The sequence below is a fragment of the Fusarium graminearum genome, chromosome 1 (assembly GCF_000240135.3).
Source record: "Fusarium graminearum PH-1 chromosome 1, whole genome shotgun sequence".
Classification (NCBI taxonomy): Eukaryota; Fungi; Ascomycota; class Sordariomycetes; order Hypocreales; family Nectriaceae; genus Fusarium; species Fusarium graminearum.
In genome coordinates, this window is record NC_026474.1 from 10460458 (window position 1) to 10483046 (window position 22589).

The window sequence follows — 22589 nt, forward strand, 5'->3', positions numbered from 1 at the left end:
CGGCGGTTTATCGGCGTTTATACAAAAAGGTCACAATCGTTACTTTACATTACATACAAGGGACATTTATACGTTTCACGACGATCGTTATTGGTACAATCTGGGTCTTTGCAAAGGAGATACCACAGTTTTGGGTGTGAATGGGTCGCACTTCAAGGGACATTTCGGGACATACTTTTTTTTGGCGTTTATTTTGGTTGATCTATTTGCTATTTGGATGGCACATTAGTGGTTGACGATGGATGAGGAGGACGTAGATAGTCGTCTCGAATTGACGTGAATTCAGACAATACGATACCGAATATCAAGAACCTATATGTGAAATGTGATAAGGCTGCCGTCGCTAATGGAACTTCAAGTTTGTTCCCACACAAAGAATACTCCAACGTCTATCATCACAAACAATTGACGATAGATATGTAACTCATGCCGTCTCCTTTCCTACCTCGTGCTTCTCATGCTCCAAGCTTTGTCTCTCGCAAGCAATAGTCGAATCCTTCAAATACTTGTGAGTCCTCCAAGTCAAAGCAGCACACCATATAACCATGGCGATACTACAAGCAATCATTGCCCACATTCCTCGCTAGTAACAAGTTAGTATTACTCGATTAAAACCATTTTAGAGACGGAAACTTACAATAAACCAGGGCGCCATAGAAGCACCGTAAAATACGATACTCCACCAGGCATTGATAACATTACTGCCTGTGTTCATACCGGCAAGGACGATACCACGGAACATGGCTGATTCATGTCGCATGACATCGTTGCACCAAGCAAAGAAGGTAGCCTGGCACGCGTACACGGATCCAGCCCAGTAATAAGCTGCAAATACAACGGTAGTCGACGCAGGGTTTGTCGGGTCTCTAGAAGCAACGAGCACCATAATGGATGTGGCAATGCCTGTGATGCCGATAAAGTACCCGACGAGATATCGTTTTCCGGATAGGAAATCCGTCATGGTTGCCCAGAACAGGGTAGACACAATACCAACTGCAGGAACACCGCTGGGGTAATTGTTTTTTTGCGCGACGGTGTATTCGTTGGTTGGGTGGTTTTGGAGGAACAGGGCAAAGAGCGCGTTGGTGCTGAAGGACTCAGTCTCTCCAGCGATGATCCAGAGGATGACGAATCCCCACCAGAACCATGAGGTGAGAACCATCTTTCCGTAGCCAAAGGTAAGACGGGGGCGTTCTTCAGCTGGGGGAACTCTGGAGATGGCGAGAGCTCGCTCGTCCTCGGAGAGGTAAAAGGCGGTGGTTGTATGCGGCGTGTCAGGAAACAAGAAGAAGCCGTATATCGCAACGGGAATAGTGATGAGGCCATCAATGATAAACAGCCATCTCCAACCACTCAGTCCATGGTTGCCATCCATGCTCGAGTGAATACCAGTCTGGATGAAACCTCCAATCATGGTACCAGCCAAGCCAGAAGCTGTAAAGATTCCACTCCTCTTGCCCAGCTCACGCTCGGTGTACCACGACCCAAGGATGTAGTGTGTGCCGACAAAGGTTGATGCTTCGCAGATGCCCTGAAAGAAGCGGATGACCATGATGGACTTGGGGCTCTGGACAGAGGCGGTGACCATTGTGAGGCAGCCCCAGAGAACCATCATGAGAGGAAACCAGATGCGAGGCTTGATATATTGCAGAGAAAGGTTGGAAGGGACCTGGCCTATGACATATCTGTGGGCTGTTAGCGAGGTCTATTAAGAGGTGGGCGGTAACATACCCGACTGTGAAGCAGGTAAAGATCTGATTCAATTGATCACCCTCGAACCCAAGGTCATCTTTCATGCCAGAAACGTAGGCATTGTTGATGTTGTTTCTATCAAGCTACCAACAAATTAACACCACGATTCTTTTGAGGGCTAAAGAGAGAACTCACATAGTTAACGAAATAACTCAGACAACAAAAGGTCAAGATGAAAAAGTCAATCTTTTGAACCAGACGTCTCTCGCCTGGCTTATAGTCGACATGCAGGTACTCCTTCAGTTTTGACACCATTGTGAATGACTCGTGGCGATGGATGAAGATGGAGATGGACGCAAAGAGTAAATGAGAGGCGCTATGATGGACTACTTATACATGCCCTTGTATGCAGGCATAGGCGCTGAAGATCTTTTTGGTCTGGGGGGTTATGTGTCACCAATTGAGGTTTGCTAGAGATAGCCACCCTTTACTCATTCACTCATTGTGCTAGACTGACTAGATACCTAGTCATCCTCTCAATCAGCTCAGGTTTCCCTTTGCTAAGTATCAACGGGTATAAACTCACCTCTCAGGGGGGAATAAAGTACAGACAAAGGTTAGGACCAGTAGGTTATCGTTCATCCGATACCGCGGTACAGACAAGTTTTTAGTTTAGGTGGGTTATCTGCCGAACGATAAGCCATGATTTTGCGGGGAAGCGATAGGCTAACTTGGGAGGTGATAGTGAAAGGTCGCTAAATCAATCAGTAAAGAGTCACGCGAGATAGGTAACTATAGGAGTCTCTTAGTGAGGGTTGATTCATTACTCTTTTGGGAAACCAATCTATCAGGTCTTGCAGATAACATCGTGATATCCTTGTTTCTTCCCCATGTTTTGAGTCTCAGATACGGATAAACATCAGGCGATATCTGATAGGTACCTAAACCTGTACCCCGGATAGTGCCAAGTCTTGTACTACAGTTGGTGATGGGTATGATTGACTTATCGACCGAGGTATCTAGACTAATCTCTCCCTTTTCAACGCAACATCAACATCTCTCCTCATCCGGAAAGCAACCAAATCACTAGTGCCGAGTCCGTTATATCCGTGTCGATAGTAGCCCAAATAGGAAAGATAACTATTCCATCATGACTCTCTTCGTTGCGACATTGATTTCATAACCAGTCCAGCTTTGGATTTAAGCTACCGTTGATTCCTCTTGGCTTTTGAACAATACATTGTATACCTAACCAAACATATACAAGGTACACTCGCAGATACTCATCATGACTCTCACCACCACAACCACCACCACAGCCAAGCTCGACACTACTCCCTCATGGAAGGACATTAGCACCACAAAGATCGAGGCTCTCAATTCATCCATTCCCCAAGAATGGCGTATTCCCCAAGACCTACTTCCTCCAGCAGACCAAGCAGATGTCACAGAATGGCCAGAAACCTCAACATGGTTCACAAAGGATGAACTCGCAATCACATCCCTCACTGCAACTGAACTCATTCAGAAACTCGCTTCCGGTACCTTCAAGTCTGAAGATGTCACCAGGGCATTCTGCAAGAGAGCAGCAGCTGCTCACCAACTTGTAACTCGCCCGCCTATCCAACTCTATCATTAACTAACAGCTTGTAGACCAACTGTTTAGCAGAGACCTGCTTTGACCGCGCTATCCAAACAGCACGTCGTCTCGATGAGCTCTTTGCCAAAACAAAGACACCCGTCGGACCTCTCCACGGTCTTCCCATCTCCCTCAAAGACAACTTCAACCTACAAGGCCTCGACGCAACCGTCGGCTTCACATCCCACGTCGGCGACCCTGCCGAATCCGACTCTGGCTTGGCAACGCTGCTTCAAAATGCCGGCGCTGTCTTTTACGTCAAGACAAATGTTCCCACGGCCATGATGATTGCGGAATCCATCAACAATACATTTGGACGAACTGTGAACCCCAAGAACAGAAACACTACCAGTGGCGGAAGCTCCGGCGGCGAGTCTGCGCTTATTTCCTTCAAGGGTAGTCCTTTGGGTGTTGGAACCGATATAGGTACTTACAAACTCCTCCGCAGAACTCCTGAAATACATTACTTACAATTATCAATAGGAGGATCGCTACGTATTCCCGCTGCCTGCACTGGAATCTTCACCATCCGTCCTTCAGCAGGCCGTTTCCCCGTCCGTAACTGCCGCTCAGGAATGCCCGGCCAAGAAGCCGTCCAATCCGTCAACGGTCCTCTCGCCCGAACCATCCAAGACATACAATTCTACAGCAAGACTGTGATAGACGCACAGCCCTGGCTCGCCGATCCCAAATGTCTCCCCATCCCCTGGCGACCAGCCCAGCTGCCCGACAAGCTAAAGATCGCGTTCATGTGGCACGACGGTCTTGTCCTCCCAACACCGCCCGTCGCTCGAGCCCTCCGAGTCGCAAAGGAGAAACTCGAAGCCGCTGGACACACCATCGTGGAGTGGGATCCTGTTGACCAAAAGGAAGGTGGGGATCTTCTTCAGCGCATGTTTTTGGCGGATGGTGGACAGACGATTCGAAAGGTACTCGAGCGAACGGATGAGCCGTGGAGACCTGAGATGGACGGTTATCGAACCGCGAGAGACTTGAGTACTTCTGAGATGTGGAAGCTCCAACTTGAGCGAACTGCGTTCCAGAATAAGTATTTGGATCGATGGAACAAGGCGGGTATCGATGCTATCGTATGCCCAACAACGCCCTACAGTACTGTAAAGAACGGAACTTTTCAACACGGTATGTCTATTACTCCCTTTCAGACCCACATACTGACTGTAGAAGTTGCTTATACTGGCGTCTTCAACGTCGTCGACTATTCCGCCGTGTCGTTCCCGACAGGAATCAGCGTTGACAAGGACGTCGATGTGCTGGGCTCTTCATACCAGCCTTTGAGTCCGTTATGCAAATCTGTCAACGAAGATTGTAAGTGTTTCGCCTTGAAGCTCGGTTACTTGGCTAACATTCTACAGATGACGCTGCATTGGTGCACGGTCTACCAGTTAGTCTTCAGATCGTTGCGCGCAGGCTAGAAGAAGAAAAGGTTCTGGCCATGGCCGAACTGGTACATGACACCATGATCTGAAGGAAGTCAATGATTCCGTTATTAGTGGCAACCAGATCTTGCCGAGCACAGTTGGCATTTAGAGCCACTGTTTGCTTGAACGAGATTAATAGAGTTCAAGTGGCAATGTTGCTGTTGTCAAATCTTTAGTCCATGTAACAAAACATATTACAGAGTAAATGTAGGGATAATATCGAATATCATGCTGTTTATCCGAAATAATGCATGATCATTGGTACTTTCGTCAAAGAAGCGAATGCAATACATCATGACTCAACATAAGAGCTACGCCCACTATGTGCTAGGTGAAAATAGGCAAAACGACATTTTCATTAGAGTACAGAGAAAGGCAAACAAAGAGGGGTATTAAACCCAATCAACCAAGAGATCTTTGTCCTGATCTTCACAGCAATCTTTTGATACTGTACAGTAACATATCTCAGCCACATCTCTCCAATCTCGCTCACTCACCCAACCCATACAAATTAGCAGCAAAACAGAGTTTCGTCCCAAGCCCAATCTAAACATAGAACAAAAGCATCGCATTCCCAAAATCCCTTGCTCATCTCCTTTTTAGACTTTCCTAGTTACCCACCCCCTTCGGTCCATGCGGGGGAAGGAAGTGAAAAAAGGGAAAGGGGTGCACTGCAAGCCCGTTGTTTGTCGGCCGGATGGGAACGGATGGAAAGTAAACTCGGCTCTAGAACACAGCGAATGCCGGGCAAAGACCGTAAGGAAGCGATGAATCTATGTATGGGTGGGTAAGATCAAGATGGTGTGTGAGATCGGTTGCAGCCGCGGAGACTATGTCTAGGAAATCTATTTTCCTAATTGCCGCGGCTGAATATCTACCTAGTCAATAGTTATGGGATGGCAGCTTTGGTCACGATGATGGCACAATGAGTAAATGACTGAATGGTTTTAATAGGTTTCATGATTAATTATTCTAATCAGTGACTCTATCAAGAAGCCCGTTCTAGGCGATAAACCCGAGGCATTTCCTCGAGGTTCATGTGCTCTCGACTGTCTAATAGACCGGGGGGTATAGTCCGAAAAACTCCAAGCAAGAAGTGAACATCCTAATTTTTATGATGCCCAAATAAAACAATAAGACCCTGTTCTTTTATGTATAAAACTTTTGGAAATCCAGATCCGTCTAAAACGCCTTGTAAAAATGCTGCAAGCTTTCTCCTCTTCTCCTTCTTTTTGTAAAAAAGTAGCGCCCGTTTATGCCGTGTCGTCGTTAGTGTGGTTGGTGGTTGTAGCGGTGAGTAGTGGAGATTGCTGCGTGTGTGTCGTGTACAAAATCCCCATCCTTGGCAGATTGGGAAATGCGTATCGGAGATAAGGAGGAGTTCGTATAAGTGCGGAGACAAAAAAAGAGTCACTTATAGAACCTGGCGAGCCCTCTCCTCGGCGAAAGCCTTGCGGCTCATCATCAAGACGCGCTCAAAGCCCTCACGGCCCTTGACGGCGTTCTCACGGAAGTGAGAAACCATTGTGTCCTCGATGCTGTTCTTGATTCGCTGCCAGCCACCGCACAGGGCAGTGATGTTGGCATTTTGGATGAACTGGGTCTGGTGGTTGCCGAGAGGCTTGTAAACAACCTCCTCCTGGACGTTGACGAGGTTGCTCCATGTCAAGTTCTGGCTGACCATGGTAACGGTCTTGTTGACGGGGTCAACGTAGCTGGCTTCGTACATGAAGCTCTCGTCTCCGGTGCCGCCGATGATGGTCTTGATCCAGTCGGGGACGCTCTGCTTGCATGTGATGAGACGCTCGGTTCGGAGGATACCTGTCGCGGGGTCGACTTCGCGGGAGAGTGTGTCGACAGCGATGACATGCTCAGACTTGTTGTTCCAGGGGCCGTACTTTGTCCAGTTGGCCGTGGACACCTCGTCCCAGGAGTAGTTGAAGGTGACGCTGTTGCTAAAGACCTTCATTGTGACGGTCGTGTGATGTATGTGTGGGAGGTAGAAGTTGCTCGCGTGTGGTGGTGGAGTCAAAGACTTTTTTTTCTTTCGTGTAGGAAAAGAAGCTGATATTCCTTTGATGTGGAAAAATGAGGGTTGAGTTGGTGAATGCAAAATTGCAAGATGACAGAGATAAAATGAATGAGGGGTTCCTCCTTGTTTATATCACTCGCGAAAAATGAGGATCAAAGCAAGATCTCCAGTGGCGATGGAGCGTAAACGGACGTGAGGGTAAAGATGAGCAAGATAGTAGTGAAGGCGATAAACGGAGATGGAGATGCGGCCTTTTTAATTGGGGACACTTGCAAAAATATTCCATGTGAAAAAAGGGAAAAATGGAACTTCTTAGTTCCAGCGCTCTCACTCGCTATCGCCGGCCATCGGCTCTGGGGCCCGAGCACACCCGCAGACTCGTTCTTTACCCGATATAGCTGCTTACTAACTCTGAAGGGGAAAGACTCTCGATCGCGATAAAGGCTCGGGATATTGAGGGGCTCTAATTGGTCCGGTCTGCAGGAGGAGGTCGGACCTCTGGCTCTGGTCTCGTGCATCAAGAGGGGGTAGAAAAGACCTGGACCTGGGAGGGTACTCCCTAACTCCGTACTGCTGTGCCACAGAGTGGCGAGTGCGTCAACAATGGGGAAAAACCGGAGAATGATTAAGAAGCGTTGGTGATCAAGTGTCGAGCATTGGCCAATTGTCACTTGAGCCTGCGAAATCGGGAAGGGATTAGCACGGCCTGAAGTCATCAATTTCAGGGTCCTGTACGCGGATACTTGTGGAATGAACAAGAACGATACATGCATTCAATGACATCTCATATCATTTGTGTTTCATCATGGATCGATCGGAATCTTGCAGCCATCTTCATCTCAGAAGGTGATGTTGCTTCCATGCACCAAGAGTCACAACTACGCACACATAACAACGCATAACTTGCATGGTTGGTTACACCATGCCAACAATCAACCTGAACCTATCGAATGCATCAGTGTCTCATTTGCATAAAAGACAACGCAAGACGCATTTCATCTATACTTCAACGTAAATCATTTTGAGCCTAATCCAGTTACATAGTCTACATAGAAAGAGGAGAGTCGTATTTCAGAATCCATCTCATAGCCACTATGTAATTCCACATCTTTCTTTCTCGTCATATTGTTTAGTAGTCGTCTCCACGGCTGATGACCTCCTTCACGGTGGGTCGGATCAGAATGGTCTAAAATATGTCAGTCATCATCACAAGCGCATGCTAGTTCAGGGTTCACTTACATGCTCAAACTGAGCGGTGTACGAGCCCTTCTTGTCACACAAGGGTGGGTACGCTTCGACAATACCAGCGTTGACCAGGTTGTTAAGCTGCAAGACCGTTAGTTCGTTATTCCACAACTTATGCACGAGATACATACTCCAAGCAGGTACTTGTCCTGACCAATACGGTCCAGGTATCGGCGGCAGAACGGCAGGGTGCCAAAGTTCTTGTTAATCACGTTGAGAAGCGACTTGGCAGAGCTCAAGCGCAGATCAACGTGCGAGGAGTCTCCTCGCTTCGCGTAGTGCGACGTCTCCATATCGTCCCGGACGTATCCGTTGCCGGTACTGCCAAAGGTCTCAATGGCAAAAACGTCGCCCTCTTCCATCTTGGTCTGGTCGTTGCTCTTGACGATGGGCACGGCCTTGGTGCCGTGGATGCTGTAGGGGAGAATATTGTGTCCTGTGAGGTTGCGGATACTCTTGACGGGGTATGTGGTTCCGTCGATCTCAACCTCGAAACTCTCCATGGTCTCCTGAATAACACCTCCAATCTCGCCGACGCGGGCGTCAATGCCAGCCTCGCGGATACCGGCGTTGGTCGCCTCCTTGACGGCCTGGAGGAGGTTGTCGTACTTGTTGTCGAAGGACATAGTAAAGGCAGAGTCGACAATACGGCCGTTGACATGGACACCGAAATCGACCTTCATGACGTCCTGCTGCTGCAGAACCATCTTGTTACCGGCGTTAGGGGTGTAATGCGCGGCGCAGTGGTTGAGACTAAGACCGCAGGGGAAACCCATACCAGCCTTGAGACTGTCACCCTCCTCGAGTCCAGAGTGTCCAGTGAGAGCACGAACACCATCCTCAATACCCTCGGCGATCGAGGTCAAGGTCTGTCCGGGCTTGACGTTCTTCTGAGTCCATTGGCGCACCTGGCGATGAATCTCGGCAGCCTCGCGGTAATCGGCAAGGAAGTCGGCGTTAAGGTTATCGAGATGGCGCTTCTCCTCGTCGGTGGTACGGTAGTTGTTCTCGTCCTTGTACTCGACCTCCTCGCCGGGAGGGTAGGATTTGTTGGGGAACAGCTGGCTGACCTGGACTCGAGGAGGGTCGCTCTGGCTGGTAGGGTTCTTCTTCTTCTTCTTGGGCTTTCTCTTCTTCTTTTTCTTGGCGGCTCCTTCGGCGGGGGCGGCACCATCGGCTTCGTCTTCGGAATCATCGCCGCCGTGGTCGTCGCCGGCAGCGTCGGTGTTTGATTGTGCGTTCGCGCCGGGCTTCTGAGAGCCATCGGCCACTGCGGGGCAGTTCACGTCAGTCCTGGGTTTGAATTGTAAAAGGCAGTGAACAAGACATACCGTTGAGCTCCTTGAGAGCTTCAGTGGGGACTTGAGCTGCCATCTTGGCTAACCTAGTACACGAGAGACAATTCTGCACGGCAAAGCAAAAACAAAGCAAATCAAATCGAAAAGGAAGAATTTGGTGGGAGGGTTGGCTCGAGTCGGAAGATGTCACACCCCACCAGTGGAACAGACAGAAATAGCTGGACACTCTGTGTCCTCATTAGCGCGCATGCTTTTCTGTCGAACCAACTCCCCGCTGACAGATTTTGACATGACCAAAGTGGATTGGGCACTCATTGGTGTTGGCTCTTGAATAATACGCGAGCGGTTACATTGTGAGAAAATGACTGCATTTGACCATATGGATTGGTTATTAATGAGTGATTTTGATGTACTTAAAATAGTACATTGACTGCATGCTCATCATTGAGCCACTTTTCTTCCATTTGTCGCATTCTAATCGCCTCGATACCATTCATTTCTTCATCCCTACACAACTCAACTTCGGTCGCTATTATGATTTGTCTTACCAAGCTGTATATGTAAGAGGAAGTTAGGTACACAGTATTTTATTTAATATAGCACTTGACATCTGGACTGTGCGTAAGCTATCTACCCATTGGTGTCCTGGGTCAATAGAATCTTGGTGTCTTGGTAACACTCCCGTCTCGGCGTTGAATGCTGATCTTTTCCTCGTGCCACGACCCTGCAGTAAATCTTATAAAATATTTATCCATTGGATGGAGATTCGTCTGATATTCATAGAAGCAAACACTATCCATAATCTCATAAAGCAGAACCTATCAATAGTAAATGACTGTTCCACGACCTTCTACAGGGTATCCGAAGACATCCCCTGTCTCCTAACCAGCGTCCATGACCTCACAGCCAGCCAAAAAACAAGCTAGTCCTCACTGCTGAAATCCAGGCATCGTCAAACCAAACAAGGGGTTCACTGACCTCCATTCGTTAGCCACCAAGTCATACCTGGAGTCATTTTTGCCGCCTTCTCATGGAAACCTAAAACAAGCCTGTCACCCCCCTCTTTTCCAATCTGGTGATAACTTCAGACAGAAACCTCGTGAACCAGACAAAGCCACATCCATTCGTATTAAGCTTACGACGACACAGCGGCCGACTTTTGTCTTCTACTCTCGCTTTGTCTCCACTGTCGGCGCCGGTGCCTTATAAGCTGGAGACCCGTTTCCTTAGCGGCGCCACACTATCACGGCCCGTTCGAGACCCCTCCAGCCCGTTCTTGACTTCAATTAAACCTGAGCTCAAACCTATAGCTACTTGCTCGACATAACACCTCAGCTCTTCAACTCTGAATAGCTGTGTCTTGACGACAACATGACCGAAAACCACACAGAGGCTCAGCCCTCCATACCCGCCAAATCTCCCATTGAGCGAAAGCCCGTGGGAGGCAACCCACTCAAAGATCCCTCCGTCGAACGAGCTCCGACCCTTCCTGCTCGACCAACCCAAGACGCAGACAAAAAGGAGTCCGAAGCTCCTACTTGCGACACTTGCTCCGTGCCTGAGAAGAAGTCTACCTCTACTAGGAGCAAGTCCCCGCCATCCCCGATCAAAATCGATAAAACACAACCCGAAGACTTTGAGGGTGAACTTGCGACAAACAACGATCTTCCCTCCGCCGAGACTCTTAAGAAGATTGAGAGATACATCGTTCTTGACCGACATGGAAAATCACACCCGTTCAAGACTCTTTACAGTGGCAGCAATGTCGCACGACGTGTGCTCATCATCTTTGTCAGGCACTTTTTCTGTGGTGTATGTAACGATCCCTTGTTGCGTGGAACCCCAACTTACTGATCCTATCTCTAGAACTGCCAAGAATTCCTCCGATCTCTATCCGAAGCCGTAACCCCCGAAGCTCTACTGCGATTGCCAGTCAGCACCTTCATCGCAGTCATTGGATGTGGTGATCCTGCTCTTATTGACATGTATGTCAACGAGACAGGATGTCGCTTCCCCGTCTATACCGACCCGACGAGGTCAATCTTTGACCGCCTTGGCATGTCAAAGACACTGCAAATGGGTGCCAAGCCTGCATACATGCGCCGAAGCATGGCCCACAGCATTGTGGGCAGTATAATCCAGGGCGTCAAGCAGATCCCCAGTGGAAACGTTCTCAAGATGGGCGACCAGCGACAAGTAGGCGGCGAATTCCTCTTCGAGCCGCGAGACATCCTCACGCCTGTCACGACACCGCGAAACGAAAAGGCGCAGCCTGTCAGTGCATTCGAAGAGGCAGAGGAACGAGTGCCAGGATCTGAAGATTACGGAAATGAGGAGAAAAGGGTGACGTGGTGTCATCGCATGAAGACAACGCGCGACCACGCTGAGATCCCTGAGCTTATTGAGGTCCTGGGACTGGACCAGACCGTCGCTGCTGGACGAGATTCGCACCGCGGTTCAGTGACTTCAGCTCGAAAGGGCAAGGGGCGTAGTATGGCACAGGAGATCAGGAAGCTGAGCGTCGAAAGATCTAGGATGTCTGACGAGACGTGATTCACGTCTCTCCACGCGCGCTGTTGTGTTTGAGCGATTTGGAGCATTGCTGGTTTTGTTACAGCGCTGGAGTAGGGATTCATTTGTTATTTATGGCATTAGCTTTGTGTTTTTAGACAAGATGTTATGAAGAGATGGACTAGAGAGGGGCATTAGATGAGATATCCCAGATATTTATCAATGGAGCGTACGAATATTTATCTACAATAGTATGAACCTGCTTATTACTTATGTACCCAGCTCCCGTCTTCGCGACTCTGGATCACTTCATCTACCTTGAGCCTGAAATCGACGATCTCTTTACCATTGACAAGATCACTCTCCATGGCTCTCCGGTCACCCTCCTCAAGATCCTTGACGATGCCCGCTCTGACATGTCTCTCCCTCAGCCTTTTCCTCGCAACCTCAAAGTCCACCTCCACAAACCACACCTCATCCAGAAATTTGGCCGCATCCCTCCAAACATCTTGATCCAGGGCGAGATAGTTCCCCTCGAGAACAACGACACGATGCTCCGGCTTGACAACGATATCATCGTCTCGAGGATCCTTCAGTGCGTGGTCAAACGACGGCGCCAGGATGGGTTCTGATGAGATGGGCGTCTTTGAAAGGGATTGGACTAGAGCGTGGAACTTGGGGGCATCAAAGGTAAAGGCTGCGCCGCGACGGAAGTGGGCGTTGTCAGGGTCGGGCATGGCTGAGAGAGCTGCGCGGGTGAGATGGAAGCCATCCATAGGGACAAAAGTTGCTGGTGGAGGAGAAGATGGATCGGAAGATAATGCACGGGCGTTGATTCTGTTAGTTATGATTTGTGAAAAGGTTGTTTTGCCTTTTTGTGTTAGTATTTTGTTGTATAGACGTTGGGTAGTTGACGTACCTGAGCCTGGAATACCAGCAACACCAATCACTAAAAATGTTAGCCATGAGTTTCGATAAATGAAGCTATCATATTCTGGAGATCTCCGCTGCAAATGTTGTTTACGACAACTCTTATGAGAGTGATCTTCACTGAACGTCATGAGGGTGAGTACTTACATAGTCGTTTATCCTTTGGCGTCTCTTCATACTTCTTCCACGCCTTTTCGACGAGTCGTTCAACTTGGTCCTCCATTTTTGTATGATGATTTGTGTAATGAAAATGGAATTGTATGTTGAAGAGAAGAGAGTTGCCATCATAAGTTCGAATGTCGTTCCTTAGACATGCCCCGCGGCATGTCGTTGCCCCACGTCGTTACATCAGAGCTCCGCACCCGATCCGCCGTTATGTACACCAACATTGGCAACACCCTTGACGTCTTATTGATAGGTTGAATACTAGTGTGCAGACTACATGAGAGTTAAAGAGGATAGTGATTTATAGCATGAACTTGAAGCGGAAAACACAGGGCAGTTAGTCTGTAGTATTTCCTTCAAGACAAGTAAGTATTGAAGCTATTATGTAACTTTCACCTTGTAAGGTAACTGGAGATTTCTGACTACGAGACTTAAAGTATACGACTGGGCTTACATATGTACATGTTTGTGTTGCTTGGAGGGTCGCTTTTATTTATCTTTGCGATGTCGTGGCTGAACTGACTGGCAGACTTAGGATGACACACTATCAATAGGTCCTCGGAACCGCCTAAGTAGGTAATATGAGAAGAGACTGACAGTGACTTCACACGACATCTTACTTGCCAATAAATGTATCCAATTATGTCCATATAATTCACAGGTCCGACGGTGCTACGGACTTGCCTTTGTCGTGTGTCCAGTTACTCAGTCACCAAAACCCAAGTGGGTCCCATCACCAACTCCCAAAAAATCACAACTCATCCTCCATCTTCATCTTCATCCACTCAATTCCTAAACTAAAAATGGATGAAGAAGACCCTCTTGCCAACTTCGCCTTTGCAGACGTCTCCTCCGACGAGGCCGACGAGGTAGAGGCCGCAAAGTCCCGCCGAACTGGTCAATCAGAGGAGGCCTGGCGAGCCATCCAGAAGGAGTACGAGGCAAAGGTTGAGAATGGCAACGTAAAGACACACATGTACCCTGCAAATGACTTCAAACTGACTTTAATTAAATAGATACATCAGAAAATCAATTTGCCGCTAGGTCCAGGAGCGTCCAAGATGGATATCCAGGAGGTTATTCATGCTGTCGAAGAACACTACTTCTTCCGTCGCTTCAAGGAGGCTGAAGAACTGGCAAAGGAAGTCCTGAGTACAAGCGCTGGCCTGGATAAAGACTCAAAACAACTATTTCAGGTTTATCAAGACAAAAGTCATCAGAAGAATAAATCCACCTGAAGCATTGCACATGGAAAGGGCCTTGTCTTACATAACTCGCTCAATTACAATATCGAATCACCTACGTACACTTTTTTCGCTATAGCGCCTTTTTCACCTCCCTATCGGAATATCCCCAAATTCTTTTCTCAAACCTTGATGCCACCTTTCCATTAAAGCATCGTATGCTCTCCATACAGCGATCTGAGTTGCGTGCCTCTATCGTGGCTTCCTCCTTTAGGAATCGGCAAAAGGTCCTGTGCCCTACTTGAAAGCGGTACGAGAGCGAGGACCAGTAAAGACGCCTTCGTAAGTAAATGGCTTCTTTGCAAAGCAAGAGGAACCTAGGCCCTGGGGGGGCACACGTCTGGGACGCTTGTTGGAGCTGTTCGCCTGCTCAGGAATTGCGTCCTGGTGTTGAGGGCGGGATTCCTGATCAGTGGTAGACTTGGAAGACTTGCCTGTCGGCTTTTTCCCAGAAAGGATCAACTCGACATCCACAAATGACCGAAGCATCATCAAAGCAGCCTCTCGCTCTCTCTCACCGCAATCCTCCAGGAATCCTTCGCTTATCCATTTGTCGATGATTGCATCTTCGATTCCGGCGATGGTCCCAGCGCAAAAGCTGCTTTCGGTATTGAAGTATTGGAGGCATCGACGCACAAGTGCCACCATTGGGTTGATAGCTGCTTGGATCACCGGAACTTGCGGATTGTTGGAACTATCCCAGTCGTCGTCCATTGGGATTAGTTCCGTTTGTGTGACGGTTGTAACCTTGTCACTGTCTGTTTCGGTTTGAGCCGTGCCCTGAGGGACATCCGTAGATACAGTCGGTACGCAAGTCGAGTTGATAGTGACTGTGCTTAGCTCAGGACTAGGAACCGGCATTTCATCATGAGTGACCTGGGCATCCTTCTCATCTTCCGGCTTTTTGTGCAGTTTAATCGCCTTGCTAACCTTAGACAGACAGGCCTTGAAGATCTTGACGTGTTCGCCGCTGTCAAATCGAATGTGGTACGGCCATTCTTTCGATTTGGGCTTGACGACACAGTATGGACCATCCAGAGAAGGTTTGTCAATGTCAAGGACGTCGTGGATTTTATCCCCTTTGAGATCACTGCGAAACACCAGGAAACCCCCTTTCTTTTCATTGATCTGCACCATGACTGAGCTGGCGAAACTGAGTGCTTCATTCTTGGCCGGAACAATTTGGCAGACCCCACTTCCGATGATATTCTCAACGGCGTTGGAGTTAAAACCATCTTGGTGAAGGGTGAAGGTTAGGGGCACTCGTGGGATGCCATTTGACAAAGATGTACTGGGAAGAGCAGTAGTCACAGGTGCTCCGTTTCCAATCGTTCCGTTCGAGAGCCATTGGTTGGGTGAAAGCCCCTGGACAGGCTTGGAGACCACACCTTGATGAGCAGCCGACTCGCCCGGTGAGGAACCCCATTTGGCTGCAAGGGGGCTGTTTTTTACCATGTTTCCGACGCACTTTTTCCATGCATCCGTTGGTGGTCTAAAAGTAACAGTACTGCTGTTCCCCTTAGGCTGGGACGAAGCAGCCTTAGTTTTTCGGACCATGATACGAGGGGGCGGGCCACTGAATAAGGTGTTAGAAGAGAGTTGATATGCTTTTACGTACTTTGATAGCTTACCTCTGGATCTTGAAGTTAGATAGTGCTTCTGCTGCACGACCTTTGGCCCAAGGACGGGCATCCTCGATTTCAAGACCTTCCATTTGTCGGCTCTCTTCGTCCTCAATCTTGGCGCCCCATTTGTTGCTGAGGACCCTTTTTCGATCAGGAGGGATATGAGATGTTCCATTCTTTCCGCATGGAGCATAGGTAGGACCACGACCATGACGTGGCATGTCGCTCAAAGGCAGCTCCTCCTGGCGGAGGCGGCCCAAGTCGGCCTGGCAAGAGTTAGTAAAGTGATTTCAGAAACAAAAAGAGGGAAAATAAGGAATAAACAGTCCAAAGACTAAATACAAGAGAGCGCCTGATGTTCAGAGCATGCTTCAGGGAGGCTCGCATGGTAGAATAATAGGGAATGACATGTGCTACAAGAGTAGAAGAAAGATGAGAGAATAACTTACACGGCAGGCCGCCTGGATCATCGCTTCGCGGTCAATATTATCACTCATCGTGACGGCTCTGGCGAAGAGAAGGCTGTGGCCGTAAAAGAGTGATCGATCGTTTGCTCTTTGCAAGATCTAGTTCGACAGCGACGTATGCGCAAGAGTGGGTAGAGTAAGAAAAGAACGTCAAACGACGATGAGTGATCAAGGCTATGTTGGAAGTGCCGTAGCTTTGATTTGACTAAAATAAATAGATGAGAAGGGTAAACAGATGAACGAGAGTGCGAAAGGGCTAGTGTCTAGACAGTGCCAATGTAAAGCGCCAGCGAGAACAGTGTATTATGATGATGGAAGATAGAGAATGTGGTCAGAGTAGGGAGAGGAAGAGGGTGAGACTTCAAAGAAAGCTTCAGTGAGAAAATGAAAAACAAGTGCGGAAGGGGGTTTGCTCCTTCTTTCCGCGTCTGCAGGATCCCGAGGCAACCAGGGCAACAGTGCCCAGCCGAGCGGCAGATAGTGTGATGTAAGGTAGCCACCAAGAAGAAAAAGAATAAAGAAAGAACAATAAAAGTTTGTTTATTGGGAGAAGAATCAGACCACAATCTGCTCCTTTGATGTTGTGGTGAAGGAGTGTTGTGTGGTGCAGGAGATGAGATGAATTCTGCCGGGTGGGGGAATTTATAGCCACGAAAAGATAGTCATCCGTGCCTGTGAATCACAGTCTAGACTAGTGACTGCCACAGGTACAGAGAGTGTAATTCAAGTGGTGATAGACCCAGGAATATCAAATATCAAAACTCCGAAAAGTAAAGGAGTGTACACTGGAGGCTAAGGATTACGTTGACACTTGTAGAGAAAGCAGTGGTAGATGGTAATTACAAAGGGATAAAGCTAATCGGTGGCTTGAATTACCTAGTTGATAAGTTCTTTTGTTTACGTATCACTAGACCTCAGCACACCGCTAACGTTCCTCTTCGACCTAGATCATGCCCAGGAAGACTTTAATCTTTCAGTCAGCCACCCAAGCCACGTAGACAAACAACATATCACAAGTCACAATTCGTTCCCGAATATCGTTCAATATCCTCCTGATGCAAGATTATGCTGGTACGCGTTCGCAAACACCATCTGAAAGACATGAAGGTATCACTTTAGGACGACGAAATCAAATCGCTTTCGCACCAAACATCAACTAGCTCATGACTGACGGTGGACTGTAACAGGCCAAAACACTCCTGACCGACTATAATCGACGATAAACCACCATGTATCCCCAGAATCCCTCCTTCAGGAAGCAAAGTACTTTTGCCAGAAGCGCTCAAGAGTCATCAGTTTCCCATCACCAACAGCCCCTTTAGCCTCGACCGCTCTCGCCTTCAGATCACTAGCAGGAACAAGATCATTCGGAACCCCGTAATACAAGCCGCCAGAATACTGACAAAAACCAAACATGAGCTTGACAGTTTCAAAACCTGAATCGCCATACGTCTCCATCGACTTCCAGTCTTCCATAGGCACGAAGCGCGCTTTCTTTCTAGTCACTACAGAGGGATTAGCCAGAGGAAAGCGGTAATAGATCTATGAGAGACGCACCTTTTTCAAATTCAGACACAAGCTTCTCAGAGGTCTCACTGGCGCTGATGCCTTGGACTAGACGCCCGTTGTACTTCTTAGGATCAAGGAAGATACCATGAACGAGGTCACCATAGTCATCACCCATGGAAATGAAGGGAATTTCACCACTGCCACCCCAATGAGGGATGTGCAAGGTCATGTATCCTTCGTCGTCAGGGGTGAAAGGGAATCCGCCTAGTGCAGGCGCGAATTCCTCCACCAGATGATTTTCAAGATACCAACCGGGACTGACGATGTTAACAGTTTCAAAGACGCCTTTCTCTTTGGCATACTCGCCGATAGCATTCTTCACTGCAAATAGTTAGCACTGCCGACATGGGGGGAGGAGAAAGGGCATACTGTCAAAAGCGCGAGCTGGGATAGCCCCTCCGGTGATCTCAGAAGCAGAAGCCATGCCACTGTACACAAAGTGAGTGACTCCGGCTTCAGCAGCAGCATCTAAAAGATGCTTGCCCACGTCAAGCTCAGTAGGTCCGTCCAGCTGGTTCATAGACTGTGCAGCATGTTAGTGAGAGCCTGCTTGCTCACCATTACAACTTACAGGATCATCTGAGTTCGTGTTGACAAAGACGCCCCAGCTGTCCTTGAATGCCTTGACCAGCTCATCTTTGACAAGACCGTCGGCCTTGACAACTTCAACGCCCTGACTAGCTAAAGCCTTGGCCTTTTCAGACTCAGGGTTACGAGTGATTCCGCGGATCTTGAAGGACTGGGACTTGTTCTGGAGGAGCGATTGTACGACACTCCCACCTTGAGAGCCAGTTGCTCCAAAGACAGTAATGAGCTTGGAAGAGGTCATGATGGAAATACGTGAAAGTGAAGGGGAGTATAGTAGAAGATGTTCTTGTTGTAATTGCTTGGAAGGAAGCTAATAGACTCTCGTCTTGCAGAGACACACCCCATCCTTATATATACAACTACGAAACACAGAAACACCTACATTCTCAAGCCATGATTTCAGCTCTGTTACGTACGAAGCTGCGAATAAGTGATCTCGGGGCACGCGGCCACCGCCATGTCGGTAATACAAAGCATGAATTATCCCGATCGCCCGCTTTGAGCTGCTTGAAAGAAGAAATGACCAACCAGGAGGAGGAGGAGGCGGACTTGGTAACTGTCCGCCTCTGGACCATGGCTTATAGCACGCCTACTTTCATGGTGTTGGTCTTTAGTGGAGATTATTAATTCCGCTATGGAGAGCTGAAGATGGAGTTGCGGAGGAGCGGACTTGGTGGATTACCGACAAGGCTAGGATAATGGTACGATTAATGATATGTCTTGGCTCTATGAGTCTATTGACGTCTGATTAGAGTATTGAGTAGTGGGTGTATGGAGTTGTGTACAAAGGAGGGATGCATGTAATCAATGTTTACTAAACACGACGACATGCTGACAGTCTGCCTTATTAGTTTCTAATTACGAGCTCATCGTTCACCAACAGAGCACTAAACATGTTCTGAATCATTGGTCTGGTGGTCTAGTGGTATGATTCTCGCTTAGGGAAAACCCTATAGCATTGCTTGCGAGAGGTCCCGGGTTCAATCCCCGGCCAGACCCTTTCTTTTGCTGATCTGGCGTTCTAATTGTCTTGGAACCTTTTATTTTTGCCGAGGGATCTTGTAGTTACGTAGTGTGTCCATTTTAGAAGGGTTAAAAAGTAAAGTGAAGTAGATTGTATGAATGCCGTTCAGTTGTCAAGTTACGTATGGTGTTACTCACTACCCTATTCATTCTATACTCAAGCTTTGGCTTCACCTATGACAGCCAGCATACGATATGCCAATCAATAGCCAAATTATTATTACAGACACTTGATTTCAATCTATGATATTCCAAGGAAAATTATTTATTCTGATGTGCTCATGTACCGGTAATTTGCATTTATTTAAAAGTCATTAATTATACATTCAATACCGAAAAACCCATCCATACCCGACCAAACACACTCCCTCAACAAACTCCCTGCTAGGTGGGAATACCAACTTCATGACACGAAAGCTATACAACAAAGAAAGAAACTCATACTAAAATCAGATATACGTACGTTATCGCTGACGAGAATTATCTGGTAGTTCCCACCGCTGGATACTTTCATGCGGCGTATAGGCATTCGCTCCATTCGTGTACCCAGGCAACTCAGGAGGTCTCGCAACACCAGACATTTCCACCCGCGCATCGCGACCGTCCATCTCCAAGTTCGGCCGCCAGCCGTCGCCAGTCATCTCATGTTGTCCTGCCACCTGGATAGGAGGGCTGGGCGTCATGTCGGGGAAGGGGTGCACCTCGCGACCAGCAAGCTCACGTTGCACACCAGAACCAGATAACTCGTTCGTTTTCGACAATGAAGATACAGAAGAGATGGTTGAAGCACCGACGGGCTTTCTTTGGAGAGTGTCTTTCCTTTCTGGAGTAGATGGAGAAGCGGTGACGACGGTAGGACCACCGCCAGTGGTGAGAGAGGTAAGGGGTTCGGTAGGGTGGGAAAGTTGGGCCCTGCGTTGTCGTCTCCGACGGATGAACCAACATGCAAAGATGGCGCCAGCGATAAGAGCGACAACAGGAACTGCCACGCCGACACCAATCTTGATAGCGGAACTACCGTCATCGTCATTCTTGGCCGATGCTGGAGATCCGTCTTTGTTTACCCAGTACGTCGAGGTAGCGTCAACAATTACTAGGAGAAACATGTTAACAAGGCATTCTCAATAGGACGAGCACAGAAACAGTACCTGAAGCAGCAGCAAAGGCACCGTCACCATGAGCAGCAGGAACTTACCCTGCGTTCTGACAGCACCATCCTCTGCCGTCTGCGTAATGACAGTCATGCGAGTCGAAGTAGCATCGCCGCCAGAGTTGGCCGTACGACTGGGCCTCGCATCACTTCCACCATCACTACTCTCTGCAGTAGCCGCATCCGTGGCCTCCTCTGTCGCTTCTGCTGGGTTATACCACTCAGTGGCACCTGGCTGCGTGAAGCCCGCACCCATGCAGTAAGAAGCATAGTACGACTGCATGGAAGTCAAGTCTCTGGCGCGATCACCGGCAGAACACAGCGATGTGACACACTTGGACATGAAGTTATCGGCCTGGGACGCCGAAGCTGCTGCCGTAGCGCAATAACAGTTGTTGTCATAAGGATCGTCGCAGCCCATGGCTCTGCCCATGTCGCTGAAGACGGTGTAGTAGAGACATTTGCTGATACACGTGTGGCCAACGTTGTCGAGGTTGGATTTGATGGTGACACTTTCGAAGTCGGCGGATAGGACAAGGGGGAGCGAGGCAAGGAGGAGTGAGAGAGGACGAACCATGGTTGCTGGAGGTGAGTCTCATACAAGGAGGCTCGTCGCTTTGAAGTGGTTCTTGGACTAAAGAGTTGAAGACCTAGAAGACGAAAGCAAAACACCAAACGATAAACTGGCGACCAGCACTATATGAGTTTGGGAGACTCATCTACCAAAGGCTATCCATCCTGCGGCACATATTTACACCGTATCTCATGCCTCCTCACTTCTTGGCTTTCACTATCAGCCTAGCCGATTTGAGGTGTAAGTCGAGGATCGGCATCGAAGCCATACCCTCCAAAGCATCCAGTTCGGTATTAATGCCAGGGGCAAGGTGCTCCCATTGGTTTCCTTGAAACGATAATGAGTCTATTGGGTGATGTGCTGCATGAGCTGAATGGTGTTGGCGGGTATTTGAAGGGTCACGATGTGATGTGAAACCGCCATGTCTGCAAAGTGTCTAGGTGGGACAAGGCATTTGAGTCACTCAAACGCGGCAATTGGCTTTGTAGTCAAGTCCATATTAAACCCGAATTCTTTACAGAAAGGCGTATCTCTATTGAGTTCTTTCTTTGAACGGCGCCAATGCCGTCTGTTAAAATTGTCAATTCCTAATGATGGGAATTCACGATCTGGGAAATGAGACTGGGAGCATGGCTACTTGCATGCCTAGTTAGTATTTATTGGACCATGCCAAGAAGAACGTTACAATATGGTGCGGAAGAGAGATTGAGACGATGCTAGGATAGGATATGTAGGGAGTTCAGCCGCAGTTAACAAGGGACGGACCGTGATGGCTCGGCATTGGTCTCTTGAAGCATCCAAGACTTCTCGTGACTTGAGACCCCGGTCATTCTGATGTATTTGCCAGAATTCTATTGGATGCCGGGTCGGGTCGTCTATTCAAGGGCATTCGTGTGTTTCTCAAGAGAATTTGACGTCTCCATAGGCAAGGTAGTCTTGAGATTGAAGCGCTTCGGTGCCCAGTGAGAACAGGCTAATCTTGGTAAGAAGAGATCTACAACTTACTCTGAAAAAGTCCTGATGTGTTTTAGGTAGTGAGGTAGTTCAGTGGAAGTCCTGTTGATGTTTGGTCTAGGTGGTCCATGGACTTCGTGGTTATAGTAGCTTGCATTGTTCGTGCCATAACTTCTCGCATCGCATGCGTTTCATGGGCCTCACGGGTTCGAAAGTAAGTTGAAACGCTGCTTTCACAGTTTCTATATTTTATTCATGTGTACCTGAATGGCATGTTGTCGTTGTCATTTCTTACCTGACCCTGCATTTACCGTTATATTGAAGGGTCCTGTGGCGGTCGGAATAAAAGACGATAACCAGTGAATTCCGTTGGATTAAGGTCTTTGACTTTGACCGTCCCCACTCGATGCGGGGTCAAGGCTTTGCGAGTGCTACAGTACAGCG

General features: G+C 48.3%; 10 protein-coding genes and 1 non-coding gene across 11 annotated transcripts; 4 read left to right on the forward strand and 7 right to left on the reverse strand.

Annotated features, from left to right (window-relative positions):
* Positions 1 to 282: 282 nt before the first annotated feature.
* On the reverse strand, positions 283 to 2007 carry FGSG_10317 (uncharacterized protein; the record flags this gene model as incomplete). The annotated part of the gene is made up of 5 exons (XM_011320975.1): positions 283 to 312; positions 446 to 583; positions 638 to 1685; positions 1732 to 1835; positions 1888 to 2007. 5 exons carry the CDS (start codon positions 2005 to 2007, stop codon positions 283 to 285), a joined length of 1440 nt encoding a protein of 479 aa, XP_011319277.1.
* A 973-nt stretch (positions 2008 to 2980) lies between these two features.
* FGSG_10318 (uncharacterized protein) lies at positions 2981 to 4817 on the forward strand (the record flags this gene model as incomplete). The annotated part of the gene is made up of 5 exons (XM_011320976.1): positions 2981 to 3298; positions 3346 to 3757; positions 3815 to 4471; positions 4517 to 4657; positions 4705 to 4817. The coding sequence occupies 5 exons, from the start codon at positions 2981 to 2983 to the stop codon at positions 4815 to 4817; spliced, it is 1641 nt and encodes a 546-aa protein (XP_011319278.1).
* Positions 4818 to 5710: 893 nt separating this feature from the next.
* On the reverse strand, positions 5711 to 6991 carry FGSG_10319 (uncharacterized protein). Its single transcript, XM_011320977.1, has one exon. The coding sequence runs from the start codon at positions 6737 to 6739 to the stop codon at positions 6185 to 6187; it is 555 nt and encodes a 184-aa protein (XP_011319279.1). The 5' UTR covers positions 6740 to 6991; the 3' UTR covers positions 5711 to 6184.
* A 626-nt stretch (positions 6992 to 7617) lies between these two features.
* FGSG_10320 (methionine aminopeptidase 2) lies at positions 7618 to 9463 on the reverse strand. Its single transcript, XM_011320978.1, has 4 exons — positions 9379 to 9463; positions 8179 to 9317; positions 8042 to 8128; positions 7618 to 7988 (listed from the first exon to the last, which is right to left on the reverse strand). Exons 1-4 carry the CDS (start codon positions 9419 to 9421, stop codon positions 7932 to 7934), a joined length of 1326 nt encoding a protein of 441 aa, XP_011319280.1. The 5' UTR covers positions 9422 to 9463; the 3' UTR covers positions 7618 to 7931.
* A 1253-nt stretch (positions 9464 to 10716) lies between these two features.
* FGSG_10321 (uncharacterized protein) lies at positions 10717 to 11898 on the forward strand (the record flags this gene model as incomplete). The annotated part of the gene is made up of 2 exons (XM_011320979.1): positions 10717 to 11157; positions 11212 to 11898. The coding sequence occupies 2 exons, from the start codon at positions 10717 to 10719 to the stop codon at positions 11896 to 11898; spliced, it is 1128 nt and encodes a 375-aa protein (XP_011319281.1).
* A 224-nt stretch (positions 11899 to 12122) lies between these two features.
* Positions 12123 to 13009, reverse strand: FGSG_10322 (uncharacterized protein; the record flags this gene model as incomplete). The annotated part of the gene is made up of 3 exons (XM_011320980.1): positions 12123 to 12727; positions 12776 to 12805; positions 12934 to 13009. 3 exons carry the CDS (start codon positions 13007 to 13009, stop codon positions 12123 to 12125), a joined length of 711 nt encoding a protein of 236 aa, XP_011319282.1.
* A 745-nt stretch (positions 13010 to 13754) lies between these two features.
* Positions 13755 to 14253, forward strand: FGSG_10323 (uncharacterized protein; the record flags this gene model as incomplete). The annotated part of the gene is made up of 2 exons (XM_011320981.1): positions 13755 to 13913; positions 13968 to 14253. 2 exons carry the CDS (start codon positions 13755 to 13757, stop codon positions 14187 to 14189), a joined length of 381 nt encoding a protein of 126 aa, XP_011319283.1. The 3' UTR covers positions 14190 to 14253.
* A 179-nt stretch (positions 14254 to 14432) lies between these two features.
* Positions 14433 to 16317, reverse strand: FGSG_10324 (uncharacterized protein; the record flags this gene model as incomplete). Its single annotated transcript, XM_011320982.1, has 3 exons — positions 14433 to 15771; positions 15827 to 16086; positions 16270 to 16317. The coding sequence occupies 3 exons, from the start codon at positions 16315 to 16317 to the stop codon at positions 14433 to 14435; spliced, it is 1647 nt and encodes a 548-aa protein (XP_011319284.1).
* Positions 16318 to 17538: 1221 nt separating this feature from the next.
* FGSG_10325 (uncharacterized protein) lies at positions 17539 to 18685 on the reverse strand (the record flags this gene model as incomplete). Its single annotated transcript, XM_011320983.1, has 4 exons — positions 17539 to 17792; positions 17845 to 18177; positions 18226 to 18379; positions 18428 to 18685. 4 exons carry the CDS (start codon positions 18683 to 18685, stop codon positions 17539 to 17541), a joined length of 999 nt encoding a protein of 332 aa, XP_011319285.1.
* A 667-nt stretch (positions 18686 to 19352) lies between these two features.
* FGSG_20748 lies at positions 19353 to 19443 on the forward strand. The gene has a single exon. It is a non-coding gene; the product is annotated as a tRNA-Pro (tRNA).
* A 488-nt stretch (positions 19444 to 19931) lies between these two features.
* Positions 19932 to 21194, reverse strand: FGSG_10326 (uncharacterized protein; the record flags this gene model as incomplete). The annotated part of the gene is made up of 2 exons (XM_011320984.1): positions 19932 to 20560; positions 20663 to 21194. The coding sequence occupies 2 exons, from the start codon at positions 21192 to 21194 to the stop codon at positions 19932 to 19934; spliced, it is 1161 nt and encodes a 386-aa protein (XP_011319286.1).
* Between the last annotated feature and the right edge of the window lie 1395 nt (positions 21195 to 22589).